The 17,851-nt window shown below is 36.7% G+C and overlaps 1 protein-coding gene across 5 annotated transcripts in view; it reads right to left on the minus strand.

Annotated features, from left to right (window-relative positions):
- Window positions 1-17,851, minus strand: part of GRM5 (glutamate metabotropic receptor 5) — a 557,251-nt gene that overhangs the window by 315,261 nt on the left and 224,139 nt on the right. For all 5 annotated transcript variants that reach the window (XR_007909731.2, XM_051820841.2, XM_051820823.2 and 2 more), the window contains one exon: window positions 12,176-12,425. Coding sequence is in view for 4 of the 5 variants with exons in the window: in XM_051820841.2 (XP_051676801.1) it covers window positions 12,176-12,425 (250 nt within the window). In the remaining variant the exon portion in view is untranslated. The remainder of the gene's footprint in view (window positions 1-12,175; window positions 12,426-17,851) is intronic.

Here is a 17,851-nt window from a genome sequence, read left to right on the forward strand (position 1 = left end):
AATCCATGTCATCAATCTAATTAAGTAAGACAGATAGTGAAAATGACTTTATTAGAAAGACTAATAATCATAACCAAAGAGTACATTCCTAATTAAACTTTTTATTTTATATAAAATTAAATAAATCAAGGTGGAATAAGAATAATGTCAAATATATCATCTATTCCAATGGCTTTGAATATTATGTTCAAGCCTGCTAAAGTCATTAAAAGTCCCTTTGTTCTTGGTCCCTCTTTACTGAGATTCAGCATTCAAGTACCCCTAACTGCCGCCACCACTCCTGTGGTTGATTTCACAACCGATCAGGAACCCTTGTATTTCAAATAGAATTGGGGAAAAAGTGGAGTTTCTATGTAAATCATGACTAGTTCTAAATAAATATCCAAAGCATAAATTTAAACACTGTCGTATAAGTAGGCAGAGCCATCTTAACAAATGAAACAACTCCAAATTAGGAGTCAGCAAACATTTTCTGTAAAAGATCAGACAGTAAATATTTTAGCCTTTATAGGACATGTTGTCTTGGTAACATGGGCTCAGTTTTGCCACTGTAGCCTCATTGCAGCAATAGAAATTAGGTAAATAAGTGTGACCGTGTTCCCACAAAGCCTTACAAAACAGGAAGTGAGCTGGGGTTGGCCCAAAGGCCTTAGTTTACTATCTCTGCTTTCTAGTAATTTATCACAGTGCCCACAAACAATAGAAATATATAACAATTATGTATAAGATAATTCACGTCTTGTGTGAATTCCACCAAATCACATAAAAGTCAGTAGAATTCAGTAGAACTTGACTTCTATCTGGTTTGAGAGAAAAATCATACTCTGTGTTTGCCTTTGTTTCCCCTTAAACGATTCCAAAAACTTAAAATTCAAACTTCTCTATTTACTGAAAGATAAAGTTTCATTAAGATCTTTTTCTGAGAAATTTGGATAATGTTAAGTGAAATAAACCAGACACAGAAAGAAAATATAAATATTATCTTAAATGTGTAAGTTTTATATATATATATATATATATATACACACACACACACACACACAGAGAGAGAGAGAAAGTATAAAAATTGTGTGAATGTCGTATCATTTGGGTTAAAGATAGTTATAAATAGTCTTCACTGAATTTTACCATGCATATGAAAATAAAAATATCCTATGAAGGAAATTATTTATTCACTTTTACCTTTAAATAGTTTATTTTTCACTATTGATTCATTATCATGAATAAAGAGTGATCAACTGGAAAAAATGAATAATTCACTGATATTTTTGGCTTATAGAACACTGAAATGCTCAGGTTTTATTATATTTTTAAAAGGATAAAAATCCCTTTCCAGAATTACCTTTAAATGTTATTGTTTTTATTTGTTAAACATGGATTTAGTCATAGAAAATACATCAATGTTTCATAATATCAGGATCAAATTTGATACTAAAATTAGGTGTTATTAAAGATCCAGGGACCGGCACTGTGGCATAGGCTAAACCTCCGCCTGCCACATAAGAATTCCATATGTGCATGGGTTATTGTCCTGGATGCTCCTCTTTCAATCCAGCTCTCAGTTTGTGGCCTGGGAAAGCAATGGAAGATGGCCCAAGTGCTCGGACCTCTGCGTCCACATGGGAGACCCAAGAAGAAGCTCCTGGTTCCTGGCTTCAGATCAGCTCAGCTCAGGCTGTTGCAGCCATTTGGAGTGTGAACCAGCAGATGGAAGACCTTTCTCTCTGTCTCTCCTTCTGTCTGTAACTCTCTCTCTCCAATAAATTAATAAAATCTTAAAAAAAAAAGATTCAGTGATGATTGATAAAGGCTAAGGATATAGGCTTCCTCTCAACACCCTCTCTTCCATTTACCACTGGTGTGATCTTGCCCAAACTATTTGTTTCTTTGTGCCTCACTTTCCTTAGGTGTAACATGAAATTAGAAATAATAGTTTGCAAACAGGATTGTTATGAAAAGACAACAAATTAATCATTGAAAAACCAATCACTTGGCTGGTGCCATGGCTCAATAGGCTAATCCTCCACCTTGCGGCACTGGCACACCGGGTTCTAGTCCGGGTCAGGTCGCCGGATTCTGTCCTGGTTGCCCCTCTTCCGGGCCAGCTCTCTGCTGTGGCCCAGGAGTGCAGTGGAGGATGGCCCAAGTCCTTGGGCCCTGCACCCCATGGGAGACCAGGATAAGTACCTGGCTCCTGGCTTCGGATAGGCGTGGTGCGCTGGCTGCAGCTCGCAGGCCGCAGCGGCCATTGGAGGGTGAACCAACAGCAAAGGAAGACCTTTCTCTCTGTCTCTCGCTCTCTCACTGTCCACTCTGCCTGTCAAAAAATAAAATAGAAAAAAAAAGAGAAACCAATCACTTAGAACAACATTTGCTAAACAATGGAGCACACCATATATAGCTGTTATTATCGTTCGATTCGTTTAAAATGTAATGTAAGCAAGTTTTAGAAGTACAATCAGTTCCAAAGCTACCAGAACCCTTGGAGATGCAGATGTCTCCAAAGCACAAGCCTTAATCCCAGAAGAGAACTTCAAGTCTGTGGGATGGTTTTATATATCACATAGAAAACCTAGTTCTAATAACATCAAGGTCCTGTGTTCTCCTTTTGGACACTGCCAATTGTCAAACCTATATCACCTTTCAAGGCATCTGGAACATTTGCATTTCAGTTGTACATGTAGCAATTTTGGCAGACATTAACGATAGAAGTAATAGCTCCAAGCTTCAGATTCTTGTCTGAGAAGTCCAGTTAATAATACTGACTTCAGGAGGGACTTGTGAGTAGTAGAAGAAATATCTCACTCTTCACAGTTTGCAGGGGTGTTTGAGGGGGATTTCCCTCTCCACAAGGGAAAGCCATGGAAAGAAAACACAAAGATTCTCTTTACCACCCCCTTCCTTCTCTTCTAGGGATCACGACTCCTCTTCTGGTGTAATTAGAGAAGGGTTTGAGCATGTGTGACTCAATTTCTTTTTATGGAGCAGTCTGTTCTCTGATCCTAAGAGTCTTCCTGTTGTTGACCTGAAGGTCGTAAACTGAAGCAGGACAGTCCATGATTTTACATCACTTCTTGTGGCCCTGGGTTGGGGGCAGTGTTAGGAGGTCCATTTGGTGGATCAAAGACTCCATCTCTAATTAGCTAATATGCATCAATCTCCATGACATGTTCCTGTTGTTTTTTAATTTAAGAACAGAGATGTTGTTTAATCAACCTTTAAATGACTAACAGTGAAAATTCATTACAATACTTTATGTGTCAGTACATGTACAAATGTTAAATTTGTTGTTATTTTAAGAACATTTTTCACTGTAGTGCAGCCAAATCTTCCACTGCTCATTGTTGTAACAGATGGAGTCATATTAAAAACAGATAATATATGAAACCACTTATTAACAGTGGCATTTTTCTAGTTCTCTAATCTCCACGGACAGCTTCTCAACTGATTACCATCCCCCTACCCGCCTACACACACACACACACACACACACACGCAAGCACACACACACGTACACACACAGTGTGCCACTTGCTACAAATCAACAGTGAAGCCATCAAGTGATTTTTCTATTTTCAAACCTTCAAGCGTGCATGCCACAACACATACTTTTATTTCTATTCCATTTCCAGATTTGACCTTCTCAGCTTGTTTTTTCCACCTGTGCATTAAATGATACCCATTCCCACATTTTGAGTGATTTCATTCTATATTAACTGATCTCACATTCTAATAATTCTTATAAATAAATCTCTGATTCTACCTGCATACACAAATTGAAAAACTAAGTAACAAAAAACATCCATGGCTAGCCTCTTAATGAAATAAACATTTACTCTGAGTCATAAAAGAAGAAAATGTCTAAAAATTATAGATATTAGCATTGTCCAAAATGCCATAGACATAGCCAAAATTAGGTGGGAAAAATCATTATAGGCTTAAAATTGAATATATTAAATACATGGAATCTGTCCTCTTTATGTAATTAAGAAGTTTTAAAAATGATAACACTAAAAAAATTTCACATGTCATTGAACTACTTCTTTAATTTATAATGAGGTTTATAAATCAACCAAAACACAGAAACATTAGAGCAAATGAATGATTAGAGAATAGGTAGCTTAGAGAAAGTGGACATATATATCACTTATTTACATGCAAAGATGCATACAGTCACTGATAATTTAAAAACTACAAATTAAAACATCATGATGGAGCCGGCGCCGTGGCTCAATAGGCTAATCCTCCACCTTGCGGCGCCGGCACACCGGGTTCTAGTCCCGGTTGGGGCGCCGGATTCTGTCCCGGTTGCCCCTCTTCCAGGCCAGCTCTCTGCTATGGCCAGGGAGTGCAGTGGAGGATGGCCCAGGTGCTTGGGCCCTGCACCCCATGGGAGACCAGGAAAAGCACCTGGCTCCTGGCTCCTGCCAGGATCAGCGCGGTGCGCCGGCTGCAGCGGCGGCCATTGGAGGGTGAACCAACGGCAAAGGAAGACCTTTCTCTCTCTGTCTCTCTCTCTCACTGTCCACTCTGCCTGTCAAAAAAAAAAAAAAAAAAAAAAAAACCAACATCATGATGGCATTTTCATTTACCAAATTAGCAAATACCAAATAATAATACTGTATTGATTAAACAACAGAAACATTAAGTGCTACTCATTGTGAAGTTTGTTTCACCATTTAAATTATTTGTAATGATAACGAATTACATATTTGGAAAGAAGTAAAACAAAATATTAAAAAACCTTTCTCTTGACCTAATATTTCCTGAAGACATAGTATTACCATTTTTTGTTACCAGTTTAACTCCCCCAGACCCCTAGTTTATATGCCATGTGCTCATTTTCTCACCTCCTAGTCACTTCTTAACTAGTTCATTCTTAATCTGCTTTGAGAATTTAGCAATTATCTCCACTTGATACATCCAAGAGGCTCTTTCAATATTATTTTTCACTTGATCCTCCTAAAGTCAATCGATATTAGTGACCTCTCTAATACTTTCTTACACTGAATTGGATAACACAACACATTCTTAGTTTTCCCTCCCACATCTCTGGATTTTCTTCTGTTTCCTATTTTAACTTTACGTTTAGTCCAACCATAAATGTTGAGTTCCTTCAAAATTACATTCCCAAACTTTCTCCATTTTAATTCTACATAACCACGTTTTCAGTTTAGTTAACAAACATATTATTTTGATGATTTACTTAGTTCTATTGATAGCTTTTATTTCTCTTTGAGTTCCATACTCAAATATTCTCCTGCAACTTTTGACTATTTGCATGCTTGAAATGAACATTGACTCAACGTATCTGAAACTGAACTCATGGTCTGCTCTCCACCTCATACCTGACTTTCCCAGTGATCTTCATCTCAGCAAAGGTATCATCATCATCCATATTGTTCCACAACACAAAATTCTAGGCATCATCCTTGACATCTTCTTCACCCTCGTCCACAATGTAAAACATTATCAGCGCCTCCTACAGTTTTTTAATTAGTAAGTAGCTCTTGGCTCAGCAACTTTTCACCATCCACATTACCTTAGTCTATAATAGTATCATTTATTTGAGGATTAGTACTTCCTCTATCTACCTTATCTCTTCTAATCCACATTCCATATTTTAGGATTATCTTTTGGAAAATAATATCTATCATATTCGCAAAGAAATCCTTTACCAATAAAAGCATAATCATAAAAACACTACAAGGCCCCAAATGATGTCTCCTAAGTCCCTGTCCAACTTTGTTTCATACCTGTTTCACTTCCACTCTCTGTACTCAAGTCATATTGTTCAGAGAGATTTTCACATGGTTTCAGACAGATGCATCTAAACAACAATTTCTATATAGATTGAACGTTATGCCACTAGTAATCTGGCTTTCTCAACTCAAATGCAGATAAGAAGAGAAAAAACTCTTTCAGAGCATGACATAATTTTACTTGCTTTATTTGTATTACAAATTCATATGGACATCTTAATAATTCTCACTAACCTTCTTTAATTTTCAAAGAATAACTTAAAATGACAAAAACAAAGCAAACCTTAATTTCTCACAAATGTTAAAAATCAGTGTAGCTGAAAGACATGCTTCGAACGGATAGGTGTGTGCATGTGTCCCTGTCTAGTCCTCTAATCTCTTTGAGTTTGAACGTTATCTCCTATAAAATACTGGTATCATTACCAACTTCAGAGGTATAACAACCTTGAGATATTCAATATTGAGTATAGCAAAAATGAACCTGTTTAATTTCTCTCTCCTTCCTTCTTTCTCCCACCTCCTCTCTCTCCAGTACCCTTTTCCTTACTTTCCTTCCAATCTCCTTGTCTCCTAACATATAACAGGAACTCAGCAACAATAATTTTCTTCATATTGCGATTTAATGACATTGAATGGTCAAACGAACAGAATAACATCTTATAATTTTAATTTGGAATGGATAGTCTGATGATATGCAAAGACAAACACTAACATCCACTTTGAGTGTTACCTACTATCACTGTTTCACTGGAACAATTGTAGTTTCATTGACAAAGGTATTTATTAGACCAAGTTCTTATCTTTCCCATTTTGAAGAATATTGATGTAAAGTGACCTCCTACTAAGAAATGCTACTTATAATTCTCAAATATATTTTAAATTTAAGTACTTTTCCTTTTGTAGTGTGTTAACAATTATCATTAAAGAACAGAGATTCTAAATTCAGAGACAAAGAATTGTAGTTAATCAGACTAAATAAAACTACCTTTAAACAGTGAATTTGCCAAAATGGGTTTTTGCTTATCATTTTGTATTCAATTTTATAAGTAAATGATATATTTCAACACCTTCACACTCTTAGAGCTTTAATGATATATTCATTGTAGAATAAAAAGTCCTTTTAGACATTTTATTACCGTTCAAATTACAGATCTTATCCTACCATCAGGGCCAAAGTGTTAATAAAACTATCTCAGTGACCTACGTGGAACATTTTTAAGGGCAGTGAGACAACAAATTACCCACAGTTCAAATGTGATTTCCCAATGGCCAGGTCTATACCACTCCATCATTCTATTGATGTGTAGCACAGATGGTAATGTATGTTGATGGATGAGGCCATAGCAGCTGTAGTGTTTGCTTAGTACTGCTAAACCCTTAGCTGAATGACCTATTAAACATGCTGACCCAGGGCAATTGGAAAGTCATCAGTAACTACAGTTAAATGAAGGATCCTCTAACATGTTCTCAAGATATTCTTTTTTCTTATGGCTTTGACTTGTAGTTCCTAAGAATCATTCATCCAAAGCTCAGTTTGGGGAGAGAAGGAACAAAGAGAGAGATTAGAAGAATACATGCAAATAAAATAATTTAAAATATAAAAGTTATAAAGTGACCCAAACAAAATTTTTAGGAGGTAACAGGTATTAAAATTCTCATTTAATAAAAAGGGAGAGAACGTTCCAACATGGGAAGCGGGATACACAGCAGACTCATAGAATGGCAGATGTCCTAAACAGCACTCAGGCCTCAGAATCAGCCCTTAAGGCAATCAGATCTGGCTGAAGAGCCCATGAGAGTATTTCAGGCATGGAAAGCCAAGACACTCTGGCAAAACAAAACAAAACAAAACAAAACACCAAACCTAAATGAAAGATCTCTGCAAGTGAGATCCCAGTAGAAAGAACAAGCCATCAAAGAAGGAGGTACCTTTCTCTGAAGGGAGGGGAGAACTTCCACTTTGACTATGACCTTGTCTAAATAAGATCGAAGTCGGTGAACTCAAAAGGCTTCCATAGCCTTGGCAACTCATGACTAGAGCCTAGGGAGATTACTGATGCCATAAGCAAGAGTGTCAAATTGTTAAGTCAACAACAGGAGTCACTGTGTGGTTGCAAAGTATTGAAATCTTTACTTAATATATACTAAATCAATCTTCTGTATATAAAGATAATTGAAAATGAATCTTGATGTGAATGGAATGGGAGAGGGAGTGGGAGATGGGAGGGTTGCAGGTGGGAGGGAAGTTATGGGGGGAGGGGAAAGCCATTGTAATCCATAAACATACTTTGGAAATTTATATTTACTAAATAAAAGTTTTAAAAAATAAATAAAAAAATTCTCATTTAAATTAAAATAATCTAGAATTGTTTCTTCATAGATATACAGTCTAAGTAAAACCAAAGATTTGCTATCAGATAGTAACTTCTCCCCTGCTTCTACTCTACAGGAGACAGGTTAGCAGAGAAAAGTACTGGATTATAACTCATGGTAGTTGAAATCGAGCATGAAAATGAGCATGTCATCTAAACTTTGGGGTATCAGTTTCCTCATTAATAAAATGAGAAATTGTAAATATCCCAAATATTTTCTAAAAGCTATTTTCTGCCTCATATCATATTTATTCAACATTTTTTAATTCTTGGAAGAGTTGTAAAATAAAGTTAATAATAGTTCTCAACATGCAGGATATTCTTGGATATATTTTTAAATTTTTCTTCAAAGCATATATTACTTTATATCTAATTGATTACCTATTATTTCTACAAAGGCAATAATTATCTGTTTCATTGACTGATGTATCCCAATCACTTTAACATTTAATAGACACTCAACTTTTCTTAGATGAATGATTAAAAGAAATGTATATGTGAGTTCTTAAGTGTAATAACTGGCATGAAGTATTTGAGAATGCTCCTATGAAAGGTTCAGATAGTTTTATTTGCCCCACCATGCCTGCTCACTAAGACAGTGGAGGAAGTAGGCTGTCAACAAAGAGAAGCTGAATGACTTACCTCAAACGGTAGAGTTAGAAACATACCAGGGGATTCCAATTCAATCCCATCAAGGTGGCATGTACCAATGCCATCTCACTAGTCCCAGTGATCAATTTCTGTTCACAATTGATCATAATGATAGGACTAAGAACCAAAGGGATCACATAAACAAGAATAGTGTCTGCAAATACTAGCTGATAGAATCAAAAAGGGAGAGAAGGATCCAACATAGGAAGTGAGATACACAGCAGACTCATAGAATGGCAGATGTCCTAAACAGCACTCTGGCCTCAGAATCAGCCCTTAAGGCATGCGGATCTGGCTGAAAAGCCCATGAGAGTATTTCAGGCATGGAAAGCCAAGACACTCTGGGAAAAAAAAAAAAAAAAAAAACAAAAAAACAAACAAACAAAAAAACACCTAAATGAAAGATCTCCACGAGTGAGATCCCAGTGGAAAGAATGGGTCATCAAAGAAGGAGGTACCTTTCTCTGAAGGGAGGAGAGAACTTCCACTTTGACCATTGCCTTGTCTAACAATTATCATAGTCAGTGAACTCAGGGGGCTTCCATACCCTTGGCAACTCATGACAAGAGCCTAGGGTGATTACTGATGCCATAAACAAGAGTGTCAATTTGTTAAGTCAACAACAGGAGTCACTGTGCACTTACTCCTCATGTAGGATCTTTGTCCTTAGTGTGCTGTACATTGAGATTTAATGCTATAACTAGTACTCAAACAGTATTTTTCACTTTATGTTTCTGTGTGGGAGCAAACTGTTGAAATCTTTACTTAATGTATGCTAAACTGATCTTCTGTATATAAAGAGAATTGAAAATGAATCTTGATGTGAATGGAAGGGGAGAGGGAGTGGGAAAGGTGAGGGTTGCAAGTGGGAGGGACGTTATGGGGGGGAAACCATTGTAATCCATAAGCTGTACTTTGGAAATTTATATTCATTAAATAAAAGTTAAAAAAAAATAGAAGCTGAAGGAGACGGAGGACCATGTTTCTAAATATTTGAAAAAGTATCACATGTTACTTTCAAAGAACAGAATATGAGACAAGAAGTAGAGCCTATAAGGTGATACAGGTGATGCATTTAAAATTCAGTGTATGGAAGACTATTCTAAAACAACTGATCAAAGTTGCAATGAAATGGTACTGAATAAAAGATGAATTATAATGCAGCCAATCAATAAAGGAATTAAGAAATTAAAGATTACAAATATATTATGCCTGAATTAAATAATTTGAAGATATTTTCTCTTTATTTAGTACTTTCAAGGATAATGCAAAATGTTCTTGGAAAAATGAAACAAAATATAAGATGTTCCAGTGCAAAAAAAGTCCACATATAGTTTTTCATAATACAAATTTCCAGGAACTTATTAAAGACTTTATGTATAAAGAATGAATCTTTTAACATGAAAAATATTAAATTTTTGGCTTTGTATAGTTGTTGGCAATAAAATGACAAACAGAAAATGACAAATGCCAGTTCATTGTCTTTGTGTACAGATCATCAAGGAACATTTGCTTGTGGACAAATAAACCATAATACTGAAAAAGAATTGCTACAGATTTGTCTTATTAATGCTGACAGACTATTAATGCAAGAAGGAGCTATGGAATCTTTTATCGCCTATCAGAAAAAACAGAACTGTTTAAAGCCAATTTCTTTATTCCCTGTTTTTTTTTTTTTTTCACTTCAGTGTTAACACTCACATTGAAACATAAGAAAATTGGTAAAGGACAGGTTCATATGTTGCATGAAACTAACTGGAACATCACTCCTGCCAACGAGGGATGGATTTTAGATGAAATGTGTGCCATCTGTGAAAAAAGAATCTCACTCAATATCATTTTTATGAAAGATGTGTGGTCTCATATCAAAATAGCCCCATCAATCTATTGCCATCAGATCAGACAGAAAAAGAATTAGGTACATAAAATGCCTGTCATAAACTGTATCCAAGAAGCTATGTTTGCTCTCTGAAGGTCAGTTAAGTATTTGGAAAATAAAGGAAGTTATTTTTTAAAAATAATACTCAAATCTTAATAACAAGTGAGTTATACTTCTACCTTGGATAGAAATATTAAGAAAGATACAGTAATTATTGAGGTTTTCATGATCCTTTAAATCAATTGCCTCTTGAGAAAAGATGCATGACATAACTTTTTAAAGGTATGGAATGAAAGAAGCTTACCTACCACTGATGATTCCCAGTGTTCCCAACCCAGGAGAGAATGTCATTCATGCAGTCAAAACTATGGTGTTATCATACTCATTGTAACAGTAAACTTTATGTGCCTACTGGACTGTGCCATGGGTGATCAGACATTTGACCAAATATTAGTCTGCCTATTTGTATGAAGAAGTTTTTGGATGAGATTAACATTTGCCTCATTATACTGAGTAAGCAAATGGCTCTCTCAAATATAGGTGGGCCTCATCCAATCAGTTGGAGAGCTGAAAACAAAAGCCCAGAAGGAAACTCTGCCTTCAGGCTTGGACTGAAACACTGCCTCTTCTTGGGTCTTGATCCTTCTGGATTGCCTACTAGAACTTAAAACCAACAGCTCATGTTTCTCAGGCTGTTGGATTTGCTCTAGGACTGGAACACTGACTGTCTAGCCTGCCAGTTATAGATTTGGGGACTTCTCAGGCTTCTTGATTATGTGAACTATATCCTTTTAATAAATCTTATTCATATGTGTGTGAACATATATATAAATGTATATGTGTATTTCTAAATGATATAGGTATATGCATGTATAATTTTTGGTTTTATTTTTCTGGAGAACTTTAATACATGGAATCTGCAATGACTGATAGGGAATGAGTTGAGTTGTACCAGTAAAGTGAATTATGCATATCATAAGGTCAATCCTTATGGAAGTTAATGTTTTAGAACTCCATCTGGTAACAATGTAGATCACTAAGGGAGGAAATACTAGCATCTTTTCAACATAAAACAATATGCTACATATAATGCTTGAAAAATTAGCTCTGAAAGCAATTTCTCACTTTCAAACCACAAATTCTTTAATTCTAATTATAAACTATAGTTATTTAGCCATTCTCAAAATCAACTTCAAAAGCAATTGCAGTGAGTTTGGTGTGTGTTCACTTCTCAAGGGAATTATTCAAGAATTTAAGAATGTATTTCATTCCCTTAAAGTCTTCTTTTGAGGACTTAAGGACTCATCATTCCATGTGTTGAGTCCTATTATCATTAAGTAGCACACAGTATATTTCCTTATTTTGTATGATTTTTTTTCCAGGCACTGGAACTTTATATCTAAGCTCTTCTTCCACTCTACAGATTAAACTTCCAAAACATCTCTCCTTATGCATCACAAGACACCCTAGAATGTTGCCAACTCCATGTGAAATTTCTCATTGCCACTCACCTGCCCAGAAGTAGAAATTCTCCTGCCAGACCCAGGCGCCTCATGGCCATCAGCAGACCTCTCACTGTCATGCCCTCACAGAAGCAAGCCACCACCCGGGCCTTAGGCAAGTGACTTGTGAGCTTCTTCAGCAGTTTATCAAAACTCTGCTCCCCTGCGTTGCTGTAGATTTTGTAGGAGTGGGCGATGCAAATCCCTTCCTTGGCTGACATATCTTTGAAAGCCTCCATCCCACTTTCTCCATAGTTGCCTGTGTGAAAACATAGATAAGCAGAAGGATAGTGAAATGAAAGTGCTGCATTAATTGGGTAAAATCAGAACGTAGAAGTGTTGGGAGCATGGTGTTGGAAGATGAAGACATGAATTTGAGCTTTTATTCTTTCATTAATTTTTCACTATGGGTGATTGGCAATTTAATTAATTATACTTAAGCGTTAATATTTATATTCATACCAAGACAGGAATGATAATATAAAAAGTACAAACAATTTTCATTCAAAAACTCTCTTGATTCTAAACATGTTTATTCAAAAAAGCTTCTATTGTAAGTGTGAGATGATGGAACATTTTTATATGCTAGGATATATTTTCATTCTATTTCTCTCTGCTTTTCATTGTATGATCATTCCATTTCACTGCTATGCTTTTGTTATAATTCGTCTCCCACAGGTCTGTGTGTCAGAAGCCGGGTTCCCACTGTGACTGAGTTGAAGTGGTGGTACCTTTAAGAGGTGAGGCTTAGTGGAAGGTGATTAGATCACAGAGACTCCACCATTATGAATGGATTAATGCAGGTTGTGGGGGAGTGGATTCATTGCCTGAAAGAGTGAGCTTGGCTCCTCCCTGCTGTCTTACTTCCTTGTTTGTGCACCTGCCTTTTTGGCAGGCAGCTGGTTCCCTTTCAGTTTTTCTGCCATCTTGTAGAGCAGCCAGACAATAGAGTGATGCAGTTTGGATTCTCTAGTCACCAGAATTATGAGCCAAATAAACGTTTTCTTATATTACTCAGGACCTCGTATTCTCTTACAAGGACAGAAACTTAACTTAGGGTACATATCTAAGAGATCTTTAGAAAGTACATGGAAAATGGATTTTATAAGAATTACCAAAGGATTTCGATTTTTGGCATCAAAATAAACATTGTAACTCCATTGTTCCATGAGCTTTTTAAGTACTCTAATATGTAATGCATATGCTTTATATAGTATAGATGTTGTAATAAAGTTTTTTGTGAAATATTGTTTTATATATAATTATCTATATATTATCTATTAATAATCTTAAAGTTTATGGGGTGATCTCTACCAAAAAATCCAGATCCTTGACCAAAATTTACACTCATTATAGATAACTGTGTAACATTATGAAAAAAATTAAAATTTCATCTATGCAACCATAGGGGAGTTAGTGATATGTGGGGATAATTCCAAAGTCCTTTGAAAAATTTGGGGCCTAAGGACTAGTGGTTTTTTAAAAATTATATATATGTATATATGTATGTATGTATGAATTGATTTCTTTATTTGAAAGGCCTAGAGTTACACACTCAGAGAAAGAGATCTTCCATGTGCTGGTCCACTCCCTAATGCCTGCAATGTCTGGAGCTGAGCCAGCCCAAAGCAGGAGATTCTTCCTTGTATCCTATGTGAGTGCAGTGGCCCAAGTACTTGGGTCATTTTCTGCTGCTTTCCCAGGCACATTAGCAGGAAGCTGGACTGGAAGTGAAGCAGGGGGCTGGCGCCATGGTGCAGTAGATTAATCCTTCACTTGAGTTGCCAGCATCCCATATAGGCAGCAGTTCTAGTTCTGGCTGCCCCTTTTCCATTCCAGCTCTCTGCTATGGCTTAGGAAAGCAGTAGAAGATGGCCCATGTGCTTGGGCCTCTGAACCCATGTGGGAGACTGGGAAGAAACACCTGGCTCCCGGCTTCAGATCAGCGCAGCTCCAGCCGTTGCAGCCATCTGGGGAGTAAACCAACAGAAGGAAAACCTTTCTCTCTCTTTCCCTCTCACTCTCTGTAACTCTACCTCTCAAATAAATAAATAAAAATCTTAAAAAAAAGGAAGTGAAGCAGCAGAGACTCCAACCGACATCCATATAGGATGCCAATGTTGCAGGTGGTAACTTTACTTGCTAGGCCCCAGGACTAATGGTGGCCTTTTAAAATTAAAATAATATTGCCAATCAACTATACACCAGGAAGTGTTCAGGACTTTTGTGTACACAATCTCATTTAACTTTCACAAGAACATATTATGATGGGCATTATAACTCCATTTCATAGACAAGAAAACAAATGAGGCGTTAGGTCCACATTTGCTCAAAGTTCCAGGAGGAGTAAGTGGAAGGCTTATCTCTATGCACAGATACAGTGGTGCCCCATCTCTTCTTCCATGGCTATGCCATAGGAGTCTCTGAAGTCCAATTATATGTGCACTTCTCTTTCCACTTGAAAGGTCATCATTCTTGAATTTTAGATATTTTTGAGCATTTTAAGGCTTTAAATGTGTGAGCCCCATAGTTAAAATGGTTCTCATACAGAAATCAACAAACAATAAATGCTGGTGAGGATGTGGGGGAAGATGTATCCTAATCTGTTGGTGGAAATGTAAACTAGTAAAGTCATGTGGAAGACAGTATGGAGATACCTCAAAAATCTGAAAAAGGACATGCCATGTGACCTATTCCAGTCCTAGGAATTTATCCAAGGGAAATGAAATCAGCATATGAAAGAGTGATCTGTACGCCCTGTTTATTGCAGCTCAATTTACAATATCTAAGATATGGAATCAACCGAAATGTCCAACATTTGATGACTGGATAAAAAAATTATGGTTTTTATACCCTACAGAATATTACTCCTGTCTTTCTCAAGAAAATAGATGCAACTGAAAACCATTATATTTAATGAAACAAGCCAGTCCCAAAAAGACAAATACCATATGTTTTCAATGTTCTGTGGTAACTGAGTACCAAAAATGTAATGTATAGGAGTGAAATTGACATTTTAAGATTCAATGATTGCTTACAGTCCTTGTCTTTATGTTGAGCATCTGTGGTTTTATTTTTTTACTATTTGTTGAACCGTTTACTTAGTGTAAGGTTAATCTTATGAGTATAAAGTAAACTGAAAGTAGATCATCGCAAAAAGAATAAAAGAAGAAAGAGGAGGAGTGGTGGGAGCATGGGTAGAAGGAACAGTAGGGTGGAAAGTATCACTATATTCCTAAATATGTATATATCATATTTCATGTATACTCATATACATGAAATTTAACTATAATAAAATATTAAAATGATTATGTGGGTGAGAATTATTGATTTAAAGAATATTAAATATTAATACAAGATAACAAAACTAGAATATGTCAGGATATAAGTAGCATAAAAATCAAATAGACTTAGGAATTGGCATTTTATTTTTCTGAAGAATTATCAAAATGAATAAAGAGTGTGGGGCTTTCAATTGCATAGGGTTCACTCTATGTTGATAACAGAGGTAGAATAAATAACCACAAGAGCGCAGAAATTTGCTTTTTGAATATCAGTTCATATAGCTCACTATTCCTTAGAACTCTATGAAAAAGGTTAATATTACTTTACCCTCATAGTTGATAAAGTTGAAGTTCAAATACAGTAAATGGGTGGCAGAGTGCTAGGTTACCCATGAACGTAGGTTTTGAATTCCTGCTCCTGTGTGTGCCTTACTGTACTACAGGTGCCTTGCTGGAAATGAGCTCCTCAAGCTTTCAGGATGTATTTTTGTGTAGTTTTACCGTCACAGAAATACTGCAAAGGGCAAAGCAAAACAGGCCAGCTTGAGTCTCAGCCAAAAACATTGGTGGGCCAGCTGCATCTTTTTTCTTCTTCTCCAGAATTAAAAGCAACAAGAAACCTCTGTGATGATGGCAGGTGGGCAATCTAGTTATTTTGCAATTAGCAAAGTTTAAAGGATGCTTTCTGAAAAATGTGCCAAGAGGCCTAAATTATTGGTTTTATACTAATCTGTGTAATCTATTATTCTCTGATTTATTTTTAGCTGAATCTGTTTTTCAGATGACTGGATTGCACTTAATGCTTTGATTCAATATTGAAGCATCTGCATAAATAATTTAAAATTAGGTTACAGTGATTGTGATGTAAATAATGAAAATTTTCAATACATTCAAAGTTAAGCTAGAAAAATACTGGACAAAGTCGTAATCTTTGGCATCTCTCCCAACCACCTTGATTTTTTTTTTAAATTAAATTTATATTTATTTGTAAAGGAAAGAGAGAGATATTCTTCTATCCACTGCCATTCTGAAAGGCTCTATTTCAGGTCTTCTGTGAGAATGGCAGGAACCCATGTACTTGCACTGTCATCTGCTACCTCCTAGGGTATATATTAGCAGAAAGCTGGAATCAGAAACAAGGCTGAGACTAGAAACAAGAAAATCCAATATGAACACAGACATCCAAAGCAATGTCTTAACTGCTGAGTCAAGCACCTGCCCTCAACAACTTTATTTATTTATTTATTTATTTATTTATTTATTTATTTATTTTGACAGGCAGAGTGGACAGTGAGAGAGAGAGACAGAGAGAAAGGTCTTCCTTTGGCATTGGTTCACCCTCCAATGGCCGCCGCGGCCGGCACACTGCGGCCGGCGCACTGCGCTGATCTGATGGCAGGAGCCAGGTACTTATCCTGGTCTCCCATGGGGTGCAGGGCCTGCAACTTTATTTTAATACCACTTTTCTTTATACAACATCCTGTATAAAGGAGGCTTGCAACAATCAATACAGAAACATGAATTCAAATTCAGTTTGTAGAGTCTCTTTAATCTCATTTTTCCCAAGTGAAAATTAGAGTAACACTGCTTAATATTTGGGTACTTTGTGTATAATTTTGAATACATGTGAAATATCTGGTAGCTAGGTAACCTGAATCGAACTAACTGCATCTAAAGAGATTATAAAGAATATTTAGAAAGAGTTCAACTACCCTCTGTTTAAGCATACAAAACAAAAATGGAGCAAATAGCATTATTACTGAACATTAGACAAAAGAATAAGTTTAACCTAACAGAAAAAAAAATCATCTCATTGGGAGCCAGTTTTGGGGCACATGGAGTAAAGCTACCACCTGCCATGCTGGCATCCTGTATGGGCCCCTGTTTGAATGCCAGCTGCTCCAACTCTGGTCCAGCCCCCTGCTAATGTGTCTGGGAAAGCAGCAGAAGATGGCTTAAGTGCTTGGGTCCCTGCCTTAATTGGGAGACCCAGAGGAAGCTTCTAGCTCCTGGCTTTGGCCTGGCCTAGCCCTAGCCATTGCAACCATTTGGGGAGTAAACCAGCAGATGGAAGACCTCTCCTTTTCTCTCTATAGCTATGCTTTTCAAATAAATTTGAAAGAGTTACAGAGAGAGGTACAGTCAGAGAGAGAGTCTTCCATCTGCTGGTTCACTCCTCAAGTGGCCACAATGACTGGGGCTGAACCAATGTGAAGCCAACATGCAGAAGCTTTTTCTAGGTCTCCTAGGTGGTGCTGGGGCCCAAGGACTTAGGCCATCCTCCGCTGCTTTCCCAGATGCATTAGCAGGGAACTGGATTGAATGTGGAGCAACCAGGATTTGAACCGGATCCCATATTAAATGGCAGTGCTGCAAGCCAGGGCTTTAACGCGCTGTGCCA

This window comes from Oryctolagus cuniculus, chromosome 1, assembly GCF_964237555.1.
Source record: "Oryctolagus cuniculus chromosome 1, mOryCun1.1, whole genome shotgun sequence".
In the NCBI taxonomy this organism is placed as follows: Eukaryota; Metazoa; Chordata; class Mammalia; order Lagomorpha; family Leporidae; genus Oryctolagus; species Oryctolagus cuniculus.